We start from the raw sequence: 13,150 nt of genomic DNA, 5'->3' as shown, positions 1-13,150 counted from the left end.
GCATTCCTTCCCTCATTGCCCTCCAGCACCTGACATGCACAGATAATCAATTGTGTGTACATGGGAAGCGCTGGTGGGCTTAGGGATCAGGCTTGCCATTGCATGTGAGGCACTAGGAATCTCAGCGGATTGGACTGGCATTCTTTACTGGGCATACCCAGAAAAAATCCCATGCCTGCCCCCTGGGTCCCAGTGCCTCATACACACCCGATGAATGTGATTGTGTTTACGTGAGGTTCTGGGGTGTACTGGGGTAAGGCATGTTTTGCTTTACTGTACATCTATCATAGACACCTAGCTAAAAAATGTGACCCATCTGTCCCTGGTTCCCAAGCTCCTCACAAACGCACACAATCAATGTGGTTATGTGTGTATGCCAGATACTGAGGGTCCAGGGGGTGGGAATGGTATTTGCTTAGTGGACATCTATTATAGATGTCCAGTAAACAAATACCATGCCTGTCCCCTGGACCCCACAGCACCAAACACACACACACGCACAATCAAAGTGATTATGTGTGTATGCAAGGCGCTGGGGAGCCAGGGGGCATGTATGGGATAGATGTGCAGTAAAATAAATACCATCCCTGTCCCCTGAGCCCCACAGCACCTCAGACAGAGATCTGATTTTAGCCGACGGGGAGGGGGGTTGTGTAACACAGTCATTTCTAAAATGCCTTTATTGTACAAACCTCCTACCCCCACTCGCTGAAATCATCTCGGACCAGCAGAAACACACACACATTTGCACAACATACACACAGTAAGCACTCTATGTCTCATTCACACGAGCACCCATCGTGCACTCTCTAATAGCACAAGCATACATGCATCCATACACATATTTAAATAATAAGAATACAAACACACACATTTGCACAACATACACACAGCAAACACTCTGTCTCATTCACACGAGCACCCATCGTGCACTCACTAATAGCACAAGCATACATGCATCCATACACATATTTAAATAATAAGAATACAAACACACACATTTGCACAACTTACACACAGCAAACACTCTCTGTTTCATTCACACAGGCCTCCATCATGCACTCACTCATAACACAAGCATACACACATCCATAGACATATTTAAATAAATAAATAACATACAAAAACACATTTACACAACATGCACACAACAATCATGCTCTCATGCACACCAGCATCCATCATCATACATTCATTCACCTAACAACACAAGCATGCACGCATCCATACACATAATTTAAATTTAAACAACAGAAAATTAACAACCTTACCTTCTGCCGTGGGTCTTTCCTCACCAGCGCTCAGGCCCCTGCTTGCGTGACCAGGAATCAGTAAGCTTCCTGGTTTCTGCTCATGCGTAGAGGAACCAGAGCGTGGGTGATGAGACACCCCACTCCATCCTGCTCTGTCTGCATGTGTAAGGAGGCGCAGGAGTATCCCTTGCACATACGGACATGCAGTTCCCCAGCCAGCATTTCCAATGAGCTATGCGAAGATGGGGAAGCAAACGTCCCCAGTTTTGCATGGCTAGGGAACTTTAACTGTCAAAGGGAAAGGTATATCACAGGGCTGGCACCTCCATAATGGGATAGAAGGGGCCAAGACCTAGTGGGTCTGTACCTCCTCACCCATTATGGATGAGCCGCCCCTGCCAATAATGTTATGAAACTGTCACGGCCCACTCAAACTCTGGCAAGATACAATTAACCTTCACCAATTCTTCGATGTGGCATTGTTGGAAGAACACCATGACAGTAACTGATGACCCAGACATGGCAGTCCAAGAGGCACAGTCTAGAACTGATTCCTAAATTCAGGAACCACAGATAGCGCTGAGGAACCAACAGTGCATGATAGATGGGGCAGAAAGCTGTGAAAGTTGCAGCATGACTAGAAAGACTACAAATCCTGGCTTGAATAGGCAGAAATCTCCATGCTGGCAATTCTGGTATCCCTCAAGAACGAAGGAGTGCAGCAGCATTCCTCCTGGATAAGGTTGGCGAATTCTGTATTGCAGGCTCCTCACAGTTGATCAACTAGACAAATTGAAAGAAACACATTGGATTGGAAGAGGTGTTGTGCACTGTGGGCATTGCCCAATCAACATGCAGAATGATTGGGGAAGTTTTCCAGAAGTATGCAAAGATCGCACTGGGATCTGGTGTGTGTAATCAAACGATGGTGACTGCCTAACTACTAAGGTAGTGAGGCTGAGAAACGTACCTTAAATGCAGGTTGTGATAGAGTTGGAACAGGGAATGGGGTATTCACAAAATCAAGCAGGTGGGAGGCGTGTTGCTGAATGGCCATGTCTTCAAAACGTTTGGAACAGTGATGCTTTGATAAATCATTGAAGCCCTACTCGTGGATACGGTAATGCCCTCCAGTGGTGGTTTACAAGTAAGCAAACATATAACAGGCTATTGTGGGGTTTAATAGTGACTGCTGCAAGGTTCCCAAAGGATAATGCTGTGATCCCATAGGTGTACAGAGACCTTCATATAACACTTCCAAAAGTATTCTGCAGATGAGCCTTGGGTCAAAGTCCCCTGCCTAACCTTGGATGAAGGGTGGGGTAGCTATGGGGGGCCAGGTACCACCCCGAGCAAATTGATGCTGGGACCTGGGGTGATGTATGTGGGGAGGATCCCCTAGTTCATCCCACGACACCCAAGCAGTGTCACAGGGGTTTGCCACCATGACAAAACCTGGCGCTCAGTCCCTTTAAGAGAACCCTAAAGTCAGAATAGATCCTGGGAACATGACACCCTCCCTTTTATGTGAAGAAGCTGAGTTGCAGTATAAGAGAGGCAGATTTCACATGTGCAAGTTACTGTGCTCATGGGTTCGCTGGCTTATTAGTTTATACCTGTGAGTAGTTGCTTGAAGAATGATGAGCAGAGTGCTCACCTCCACTGTGGAAGCCTCGTCTCACACATGAGTGGTCTCAAAAACCAAGATGTTGATCAGCGCTAGCAGGCCAAAACCACTTAGTGATTAGAAGACAAAAATGCATTTTGAGTAAGTTTAGTCCGCTAAGGATGGGCCAGGACCTTATATGGACATTTGACGTGAGCAAAGGACCAGTGCATGAGTATGATGGAGCTAAAAGGAGGTTTGGGGGGAGGAGGAGCTTGAAAAGGGGATAAGAAGCTGAAGAAAGGAGACTGAAGAGAAGGACGGGGGGAGTATAGCGGATGTTGTGGTACAGAGAGGTGACAGCTAAAGAGGGAGAGGAAAGCAGAGGAGTAGAGGGAAAGCCTAAATTGGAGGATAACTATCAGAAGTTGGTGGAGCCAAGAAGAAGAAAAACACAAGGTGAAGAAGAGGAAATATCTCATCACATTCCTGGGCAAATAACCCTAGATGTGCTGCTGGTGCCAACTCAAGAAGCATTAAAAGGATAGGATAGAACATGTCACAAAGGAGCCTGCCTGACTCGTGGGATGAAGAGTAGATTTTCCAAGAGGCTGATAGGGATATAAATAGCCAGGTATGCCATATGCCTGACACAAGGGAGCTAAAGTTGGGAGTACGAATGCGCACATGGTGGAGCCCAGCGAAAATGTTAGCAGATGAAGATAATGAGGAGTGGAAGACAGGAGCAGGGGAGAATGTTTCCCTAGTTATGATATATTTATAACTCATTGTGGAGGTAGACGAACGCACAGTGTGTCAAACCACTGGCCGGTCCACAAGCTCGTCAATCAGCCTGAACAATTGAGGAAGACTTGCAGAGCGGCTTGGCAGCTTAGATTATGCCCTTGTGCAGTTGCATAGGCCCAAGGTGCATGCTAAACTGAGTACTGAGATCTGACAGAGAAGCATCCCAAGACAACAGCAGACCAGGAAGAAAAGCAGGCCAAACCCAAAACCAGGAAACCGTTTCCTTTTTAAACCTGAAGATTTGTTTTGGAAACCAGGAAACTTTTTGTGTTTTTATAAAAGAAACACCCTTGTCAGACTAAGTCCATGAACCCACTGAATATCCGTGGCATCAAAGGGAGCAAACAGTTTTGTTGATTTTATTTCGTATCAGAGGAAGAACTTTCTAGACATGGGGAAAACTTCCATCATGAGACACCATCCCGAGTCAGGGAACCTGGTACAGAGCCGCACCACTTAGAAGATCATTCAGAGTGGTCAAGGAGAACCGTGGGGGTAGGAAGAGGATAGGTGTTATCCAATGTAACCAGAGAATTGAGCAGGAAATTACCACAATTTTTTTGAATACATGAACACTCCTTAAGAATTTAGATCTGTGTCAATGTAATGTTGCTCAATCCTTCTTTAGCAATAGGTTTCAACATTATTCACATATGTAAGGTGGGGCAGTTGCTCATTCTCTATTCAAACAGGCAAGCTCCGGGATTCTCTGCCAACTTCCCTTCGACTAACAGCTAACCACCTGGATTTCAGACGTAGACTAAAGTCCTTTTTGCTTCCTCATTAATGTCTGTTTCCTTTTCTGAAATTGGGTGGTTTTATTTCTTAGCTTCTTATTCAGTGCCAAGAGTCTTTGCCATGGTATATGTTTGTGCTATGTAAGTCCCTCTTGCCATACCATCTCACTCAGCTTTGTGACAGCCTTTACCGGCAAGTTATATTAAAATGTAGGGAGTGTCACAAAGCTGAGAGGGATCAACAGCAGACACAAGGAGGAGAATATACTTCAAGAAGGGTTTATTAGGGACATTTACACTTAACAATATTTTATCAAAGCAACTTGCAATCTTCCTCTCTTCCCGTCATTTGAGTATCAGTTCTTTTGTTTGACAAAGCCTCCATCGCTTTTATTTTGATCTACCCCCCTCCCCCTCCACACAGGCCTCCTAACTCCTTCTGTAACAATCTTGAACTCTTAATGTCTTCTCTTCTGCCACTACATGCTCCCTTAATTCTTCTTGGTGATTCCAACCGCCATCTTTCCTCCACCCATTCAGCCATTCCTCTTCTCACAGTTCTTGATTCCTCCCATCTTGCACCTGTCCCCACTCCTCCTTCCCTCACTTCTGGTTCATCTCTGTACCTCATTTGTCTTCTCTGCTTGGCCTTCCTTCAGTTCTTGCCCTTCCCTTTTATCTTTATGACCACTCTCTTCTTTCATTCCCACGTATTCCCCTTCACACCTCCTCTCCCTCCTCGTGTTCATTCTCTCGCTGTGATCGTAGGTCTCTCGACACTTCCCTATTTATTTCTTCTGTAACATCTTCCCTTCCCTCTTTGGGTGCTCTTGAACCCCTTTCAGCTGACTCCTTTTCTTCTTTGGTATCAACCTCTATCCTTGATACCCTTGATTCTCTTTACCCGTCTTCCTCTTTCTTTCCTTCACTCAAGTCATCTCAACCTTGCCTTACTCCCTCTCTACATTCCTTGCGTCGTTCTCTGTGTCACGCTGAACACGGCCGGAGTAAATCTCTGTCCCCTTCTGACCTGCCTAATCTTTCCTCTCTCCATGCTGACAATGATGCTACTCTTCTCCTTGCCAAACAACACTTATATACCAACCTTCTTGACTCTATCCTCCTATCCCACCATTTATTCCATGACCTCAATCGCATTCTTTCTCCTTCTACACCTAATCCTTCTCTTTCCTCTTTCCTCTCCACCTCTGACCTCGCCTCTTACTTTTTTTCTTAAGAAACCCTTCTTTGTTCATCTATTGTCTTGTCTTCTTCTTCCCCTCCCCTTCTCTCTCCCGCTCCTATTACCCTCTCCACTTCTATATTCCTTTTCTCCCTTCTCTGCTGACATCTCTTGCTTTCTCTTTAAAGCCCACCCTGCATCCTCTGCTTCTGACCCGCTCCCTTCCTCTCCTATTCCTGAGTCTATCCCTGCCTTTCTTCGTACTTGGCCCTACTCTTTAATCTTTCCCTTCAGTCTTCTACCTTTCATTCTTCATTCAAACATGCCTCTATTCTTCCTAACATTACAAAACCTTCTTAGGCCCTTTCTCTCCCATCTAATTCCAAACCCATTTCACTTCTACCTTTTCTATTGAATCGTCTCGAGCAGATCATCTATTCTCAAGTCTTTACTCATCTTAAAACTGCCTCCCTCCTTCTTATCTACCAATCTGGTTTCTGTCCCCTCCAATAACCGAAACTGCCCTTCTTTCTATTTTTGATGCACTTCTTTCGGCTAGCCACTCTAAGCAATCTTCTCTCTATGTTGTACTTGATCTGGCAACTGCTTTTATGTGAATATGTCCTATGTAAAGCGCTTTAGATTAAAGCGATGAAAATCAAATTGTTGTTATTATTATTGTTATTTCAAAACCATTGATCACTCCCATCTTCTTCAATCCCTTTCCACTCTTGGACTCTGTGGTTCTGTTCTGAATTGGTTTCACTCGTATCTCTCTAATTGCACTTACTCTGTATCCTGGGCTGGCTTTAACTCTCCCACCCTTCCTCTTCAGTATGGTGAACGCCAGGGCTCTGTCCTGAGTCCCCTGCTTTTCTCCCTCTATAATATTCCTCTCACCTCTCTTACAATATGATATGATAGGTTATTTATAACGCGCTTAATACCCAGAGGTTTCTAAGCGCGGACCCAGGGATCGAACCTGTGGTGCTCCGTGTTATCTTGTTTCCAAGGTGAGCATGTTACCCCTAAACTATCCTCCCGAGACTATCCTCTCTTCTTTCAGTCTTTCCCATCATTTGTACGCTGACGATACGCAGCCCTTTCTTTATTTTCCATCATTCACTCTGTCCATTAACTCGACTCTCACCTCCTGTCTTCTTGCTTTTCAGTCTTGGATGTCGACCTATTTTCTCCATCTCAATCCCTTCAAGACTGAAGTTGTTTTCTTCCCAGCCATCACTGTGTTCCTTCCTCTGCCTCCCCCTTTCATTTATTTCCCCCCTTCTTCTCTCTTCCTATGGCTCTCTCTACCAGGAATCTTGGTGTTGTTCTTGACTCTTTCCCTTTTTTTCCTGTCATATTTCCACTCTTTCCTGCTGCTGTTGGTTTCACCTTTTTAATATTCGAAGGCCAACCTTTTCTCACTTTTCCTGCTACCAAGATTCTTGCCTTGTCCCTTATATCTCTGCTTCTTCTACTGTTCCTCTCTTCTCGTTGGCCTCCCTGCTACACATCTCTCTCCCCTCTGCTCTATCTGCAACTCTGATATTTGACTCCCTTTTTCCCTATCCTCTCATGACTCTATTGCCCCTGCTCTTGCCTCACTCCACTGGCCCTCTTTTGAATCACGTTTACTCTTTAACTTCCTTTCCCTGGTCTTTAAATGTCTCCATAATGTTGTCCCTCTATATCTTTCTTCTCTTGTTTCTTGCTATGTCCCAGCTATCTCGCTCCACTCTTTCTTCTTACTGTTCCTTGACCCCTTTGCACTAACTCACGTTTCTGTTCTTTCTCTCTCTTGGTCCCCCAAACACTTTGACGCGCTTCCTCTCTCTCTTCAAACTCTTTCTTCTTTACCTGCTTTCCGCTCAAGCCTTAAAACCCATTTGCTTGCCTGTTAATTTCTGTTCCTCAGATTGTTGCTCATGAATTGTACTGGCTATTTTATTCCTGTCAAGCGCTTTGGCATATAGCGCTATATAAATAAACATCAAATCAAACTAAAAACAATGAAAAACAAAAAAGGATGGCTTCTCCTTGGGGTCAAAAGTCGTCGGATTTGGAAATCTCAAACTGAGATGATAATGGATTCACTGTCAAAGAAAATCCTGGTGATTTAAGTGTCCTTAATAATCAGGCTCTGGTCATCAGCTCCTTGTCCTTAATGTCGTGAGATGTCCCTTCCAGTGCTCACCAAGATCACATGCATTTTAAGCCTCGCAAAAGGCAAAAGGCTAAAGGTGGGCCTTGGTAAGCACAGGCAGAACCAGCCCAATCGAGTTACCCTGCGTTATATTGGAATCACACAATGACCAGAGGATGCTTTTTGATAATGCTGGTTCGTGAAGGCTGCCAGCAATGAACTCTGACAGCTGTGTTTCTTTGTTTTTACAGGGGGGTAACCCAAGTGTACTCCCATGCGCCTCATCTTCCCGCCGTATAAAGAAATGTATATAGTGCTCAAAGAGAATGTCGTTGGCTGTGTTTTCAGTTTTGCTATTAGGTGGAGCTAAAGCACCACCTATAAGCCAGAACTATGTCATTAGAGTACAGGTAGGAGGGAAGCTATATGCAGGGGAGAGACCCAGGTCCCAGGTTCGGGGTGTTATTTGGTTATTTGCCAACTTGTTGACTGCCCATGGTCATGCTAATCCCTGTGGCCATTCCTACCCACTGCCTGCACCTACCCGGCCAAAGCACACCATCCTGGAATCTCTCTGAGCTAGTTCTATCAAGCAGTAACACACTTTGCCTTGTCAGTGTTATTTCTAAGAGTTAATTGCCTAATTGCTGCTCCAAATGTGCTACTGGTATAATAAAAATATTTTAACCAAAGGTGCCTCCAGCCACATTGATTTATATCTGTTTTTGTACTGAAGTCTTGATAAAAAACAAGCAAGGACAAAGCCAAGAGTGTTGGCCTCTGAATAGGTATTAGCTAGGCCTTTGCCAGGCATTGCAATCAAACGCCCAGATAATCACACCATTTTGTCATCTTTTGGCCAGGCAGTACCATTATGGCAGTGCCTAGTAAATGCCTATCATATGCCTGCACAAAAGACAACATTGTTGGCTTTGTCAATGCTTTTTACTAGGCCTACTGGAATAAGTGATCACAATTCCACATGAGGTTTTGAGGTGTGTAGTGTGTTTGAGGGGGGTCCTAGAAGTACCAGTTAGGCTACAAAGTCTGCCTGATAAATGTCTGTAATTCAGCAGAGGCCTGTTATTCCCTATAGGTAATTATCTTCCGAGATATCTTCGGTGGAAGTTCAGCCAAAAAATAGATAAATGTCTTCAGCAAAACAGGGATACGTACTCGGCTTAGCATTGGCAGTGATAATGGCTTTGTAAAAAAGATTGCATGCATTCTCTTAGCAGTTATGTCCAAATGATATTGTATATATAAGTAACGAGGAGTGTTAGTAATCCGGCTTATTGCTTTCAAAATTTTAGGGTTCGGATTTTAGCATATTGCAATCACCTTTTTCCAAACCTTTGCTGAGCAACAACATGGAAAACAGACTCATTACGAGCACATCCAAGTGTCAGCAAAGTGGCAGTAATTCTGTCGCTGCCACTTTACCATGACATTACCACATTGCCATACTAAAAGTATTGGCAGCAAGGTGGAAGGTGTACCCCCAGCAAAAAGCTCGAGAGGAATAATTCACTTTACTGTGAAGAATGTTAGGAATTTCTGCACCAGAATTACTGCTTGTTCCGAAAAATGTCCATTGGAGTCTTATGCACTCCCCAAAAATGGGGATTAATACCACTGCGCCACCACTCCAAATCCTGTGGTAAACCCACAGGACCGGTTGCGATTGATTTTAGTGGTAAATTGGTAGAATACTGCTGATTTACCACAGGACTCGTGGGGATGGCCACATCAAGCTGCATGTGCTTGAACTTTACAAGTGATACAAGATAAAATCAGCACGCATCCCCCCTTTGTAACTCCCAGCGGTAAAGCCAGGCGGGGTCTGGGGAGGAGGGAGAAAGCAGTTGGTTAAAAGAGTAGAAGAAGATGGCGAGAAAGAAGGGCAGGTAACCTAAAGAGAGGGGGTCATAAAACATGTGTTTTCAATATGTAAAGTCCATAGGGGTGGTCTCCTTTTGAATTGCAGTAATGCACTTGCAGTGACTTCTCCCCATATAGTGCCAGAATGAAAGGCGATGTGCATTTACCAGCTGGGGCTCGCCTGGCAGCTTACACCTGACAACAGATGATTTGAGATCCCCTTTACCTCTCCTACTTTTAAGATCTAAAGATACAGTCCAACAAAAGGGCCCTCTATAGTGTCACCTGCTTTTAATTATTCTTTGACACAGGTATGCAGGTGGTAGTTCAACAGTTTTCATGTGTCAAGCAAACATGCATCACAAAAAACAGGGAATTCTGCTTTAAACATCTTGTGTTCATTCAGTTGACGTTGTTTGTATGCAGGTACATATCGATCACAGGCTAGGACTGGCCTACAGGGCTAGAGCGCAATGCCCGAAGCGCCTGTCCCACAGGCCAGTGGTGACCGTTTGGGGGCCAAAGCGGGCCAATTTGATGAGTTACTGCACTATGCAGTCTGTAGTTGTGCCCAATGTTACTGAACAAATGTGCTTTAAAATATTTGCAAAACATTTCCCTAAATTCTCCTACTCCAAAATGGCCTGTGATAATGTCACCTGCGTTTAGTCGTTCTTTGGCACAAGCATGCCGGAGGTAGGTATGTATAATGAAATTAAATCTAGCATTTAGCATTTTCAATAACACTTCGCAAAAATATAATCTCCTCCTTTTGGCAGCTTCTTTGCATGCAGATTTGATTGTTTGTATGCAGTTGTGATATATATTAATGACAGGCATAGACTATCCTTTAGGGCGATAGGGGAATGTCCTTGGGGCACGTCCAAAATGCCAGTGTACACCAGAGTTTGGGCCAAGCTGGCCAATATGAGTGACTGCACTACGCAGCCGGAAGCTTTGTCCCAAGTGACTAAAGATATTTTACAATATTTGCAAAGCATTTCACTAAACATTATCCCTAAGTTAGTTCTCAGTAAGTTAGTCATCAAAGTAATGAATTGCCATTTGACCCTGCTTACTGGTGCCTGGGCCTGTTTTCTGTCCCAGTCCGACCCTGACAGGGCAGCCAGTTGTGAGCAGCGTGGCCAATGGCGATGAAATGCAGGTACACAATGCAGTTTAAAACAAATGAGCAGAGAATGCCATGTAAATGCAGTCCAGCACGAGACCTTGCAGGGGTGCTCAGATCTAGAAGTGCACGCTTAAATGGAACACCATCTCCTCCATGCTTGGCTGGCCCAAGGGAATAGTGACCGGGAGAGGGAGTCCAGGCGCTCATGTGTACCCTGCTCATTTGTCCTGTAGCATGTGGTGTAAACATACTCACTGTTTCCTGATGAAATGCACTATTAATATAAACCTTGTAGATTATGCATCACTGTGAGTACCATCAAAGCCAATAGACTGGGCGTTTTTAATGACTAGATTTGTAGAGTCCATCCAAGGCATTTATCGTAACTTCAGAGTGTGTTTTAAGAGGAGGCTGTGGCCATCTGTTAAAATGCTGTGGCAACACCATCATTGCTTACATTTGCCTTACACACCCAGTCATTAATTTAAATGTTCTCTAAATGGCTGCAATTTAGTGTTTGCATACAAATAAGATTAGTCAGATAGAAACTAATGGACGTCTGTACACGCTAGTGAACAACAATCTTTTTCTGCAGACACTAACTTGCAGACATTTTTGCAACTTTGGCAATAATTACTGTGTTTCTTAAATCCACACATGTACTGCATTGATGCCTGTAAGTGTAGAATGCAATACACAACTGCAAATGATGAAACTATTGGCTTTGTCAAAGCTTGTTGTAGTTGGAACGGGAAGACTCACATTTCAATTAAACTGTTTATTTTAACATATGAATGTCTATGTTGCAGACTCCGTTATTTAGCATGACGTTATTTCATTAATACGCTAAATCGTGATTAAAAAAATTACCTTAGGACCGGGCTGTCCCACGCCTGGAAACCCTCGGAGGCCCGGTAGACCTTTAGGACCTTGAATTCCCTAGAGAGGAAAGGAAAAAATTGTGATATGTGAATTAGATGCATGAAAATAGATGTATGCAGATTTCACCCGCGTTTCTCCGAAACCATGAAGGACCACATTGACACCCTGGCTCCTGCTCTGGCTGACTTCTGCAACCACTCCTTCGCCACTGGAGTCTTCCCTTCCCCCCTAAAGCACTCCCTTGTGCACCACCCTTCTTTAGAAACCCTCTGCCGACCCTTCCTGCCTGGCTAACTATCGCCCAATCTCCATCACCCCCTTCCTGGGCAAACTTCTGGAAAAGCTGAAGACCTGCTCTCCAACCTTGATTCCAACACCCCCTGTGTCCTCATCTTACTTGATCTCTCTTCTGCCTTTGACACGGTCAACCACGCCATCCTGCTCAACCCTCTCTATGATAACCTGGGTATCACCGATCAGGCCCTGGCTTGGCTGACCTCTTTCCTCTCCGATCGACCCTCCCAGGTCCAACTTGGGTCCTTCCCCTCCTCTATATCTCTACCTGTAGTATCCCCCAGGGGTCTAGCCTCTCTCCCTGACTGTTCAACCAATACCTGGAACTTCTTGCCCACCACATTGCCAATCTCTGCCCCAACTTTCAGTGCTATGCGGATGACAGTCAGCTCATTTTCTGGCTCCCTTTTGCCACCTCTTCTCCTTCTCTCATCTCCGACTGCCTGTCTGCTATCCAAGAGTGGAGTGCCGGCAATGATCTCTGTCTTAATGCCAGCAAGACCGAGATTCTCCTCATCGGCACACCTGTTCCCTCATTTCCTGTCTCTCTCTGTCAGGCCTCTCTTGGCCCTCTTCCTTCTCCCACCTGTGAGGCTAAAAACCTCAGGGTCATCTTCAACTCCACACTCTCCTTCTCTCCTCACATCTCTGACATCTCTAAGAAGTCACACTACCAGCTGCATCCCCTCAGAGGTATTCTTCCTTTTCTCTCCTTCCCCCAGAAGCTCATTGTCACCAGAGCTCTGGTTCTCTCTAAGCTGGACTATTGCAACAGCCTCTTTCTAAATCTGCCTGCCTCTACTCTCCGCCCTCTGCAACTCATCCAAAACAGAACTGCAACACTTGTCCTTGGCCTCAAGCCCAGGGATTGTGTCTCTCCAGGACTGAAATCTCTACACTGGATTAAGTTCAAAACCCTCTGAATTGTCCACAAGGCCTTCTCAGGCCTGGGGCCTCAATACCTTCAACTCTCTCTTCCTAAATATCTTCCTTCTCAAACTCTTCGCTCATCCACCTCCAACTTCCTCAAGGTCAATCGCTTCTCTAAGCAAAGGGTTGGTGGTAGATCTCTTTCTTCTGCTGGGTCCTCCCTCTGGAACAGCCTTCCTGCCTCTCTGAAACTTGAGGAGAACCATCTCGGGTTCCAGGAGCATCTCAAGACCTTCCTTTTTGCTTCTGCTTTCTCTCCTGCTCTGCCCTGCTGATCTCCTGGTTGAAAGTGAAACTGC

At 45.0% G+C, this 13,150-nt stretch overlaps 1 protein-coding gene across 3 annotated transcripts in view; it reads right to left on the bottom strand.

The window, feature by feature from the left end:
• COL28A1 (collagen type XXVIII alpha 1 chain) overlaps positions 1 to 13,150 on the bottom strand; it is a 1,696,952-nt gene that overhangs the window by 1,073,597 nt on the left and 610,205 nt on the right. For all 3 annotated transcript variants that reach the window (XM_069648530.1, XM_069648529.1, XM_069648528.1), the window contains exon 17: positions 11,616 to 11,684. In XM_069648530.1, the coding sequence (XP_069504631.1) occupies positions 11,616 to 11,684 (69 nt within the window). The remainder of the gene's footprint in view (positions 1 to 11,615; positions 11,685 to 13,150) is intronic.

This window comes from Ambystoma mexicanum, chromosome 2q (genome assembly GCF_040938575.1).
Source record: "Ambystoma mexicanum isolate Mex_15411 chromosome 2q, UKY_AmexF1_1, whole genome shotgun sequence".
NCBI lineage: Eukaryota > Metazoa > Chordata > Amphibia > Caudata > Ambystomatidae > Ambystoma > Ambystoma mexicanum.
The sequence above is the reverse complement of the archived record's forward strand: the minus strand, read 5'-3'. Positions and strand labels throughout refer to the sequence as shown.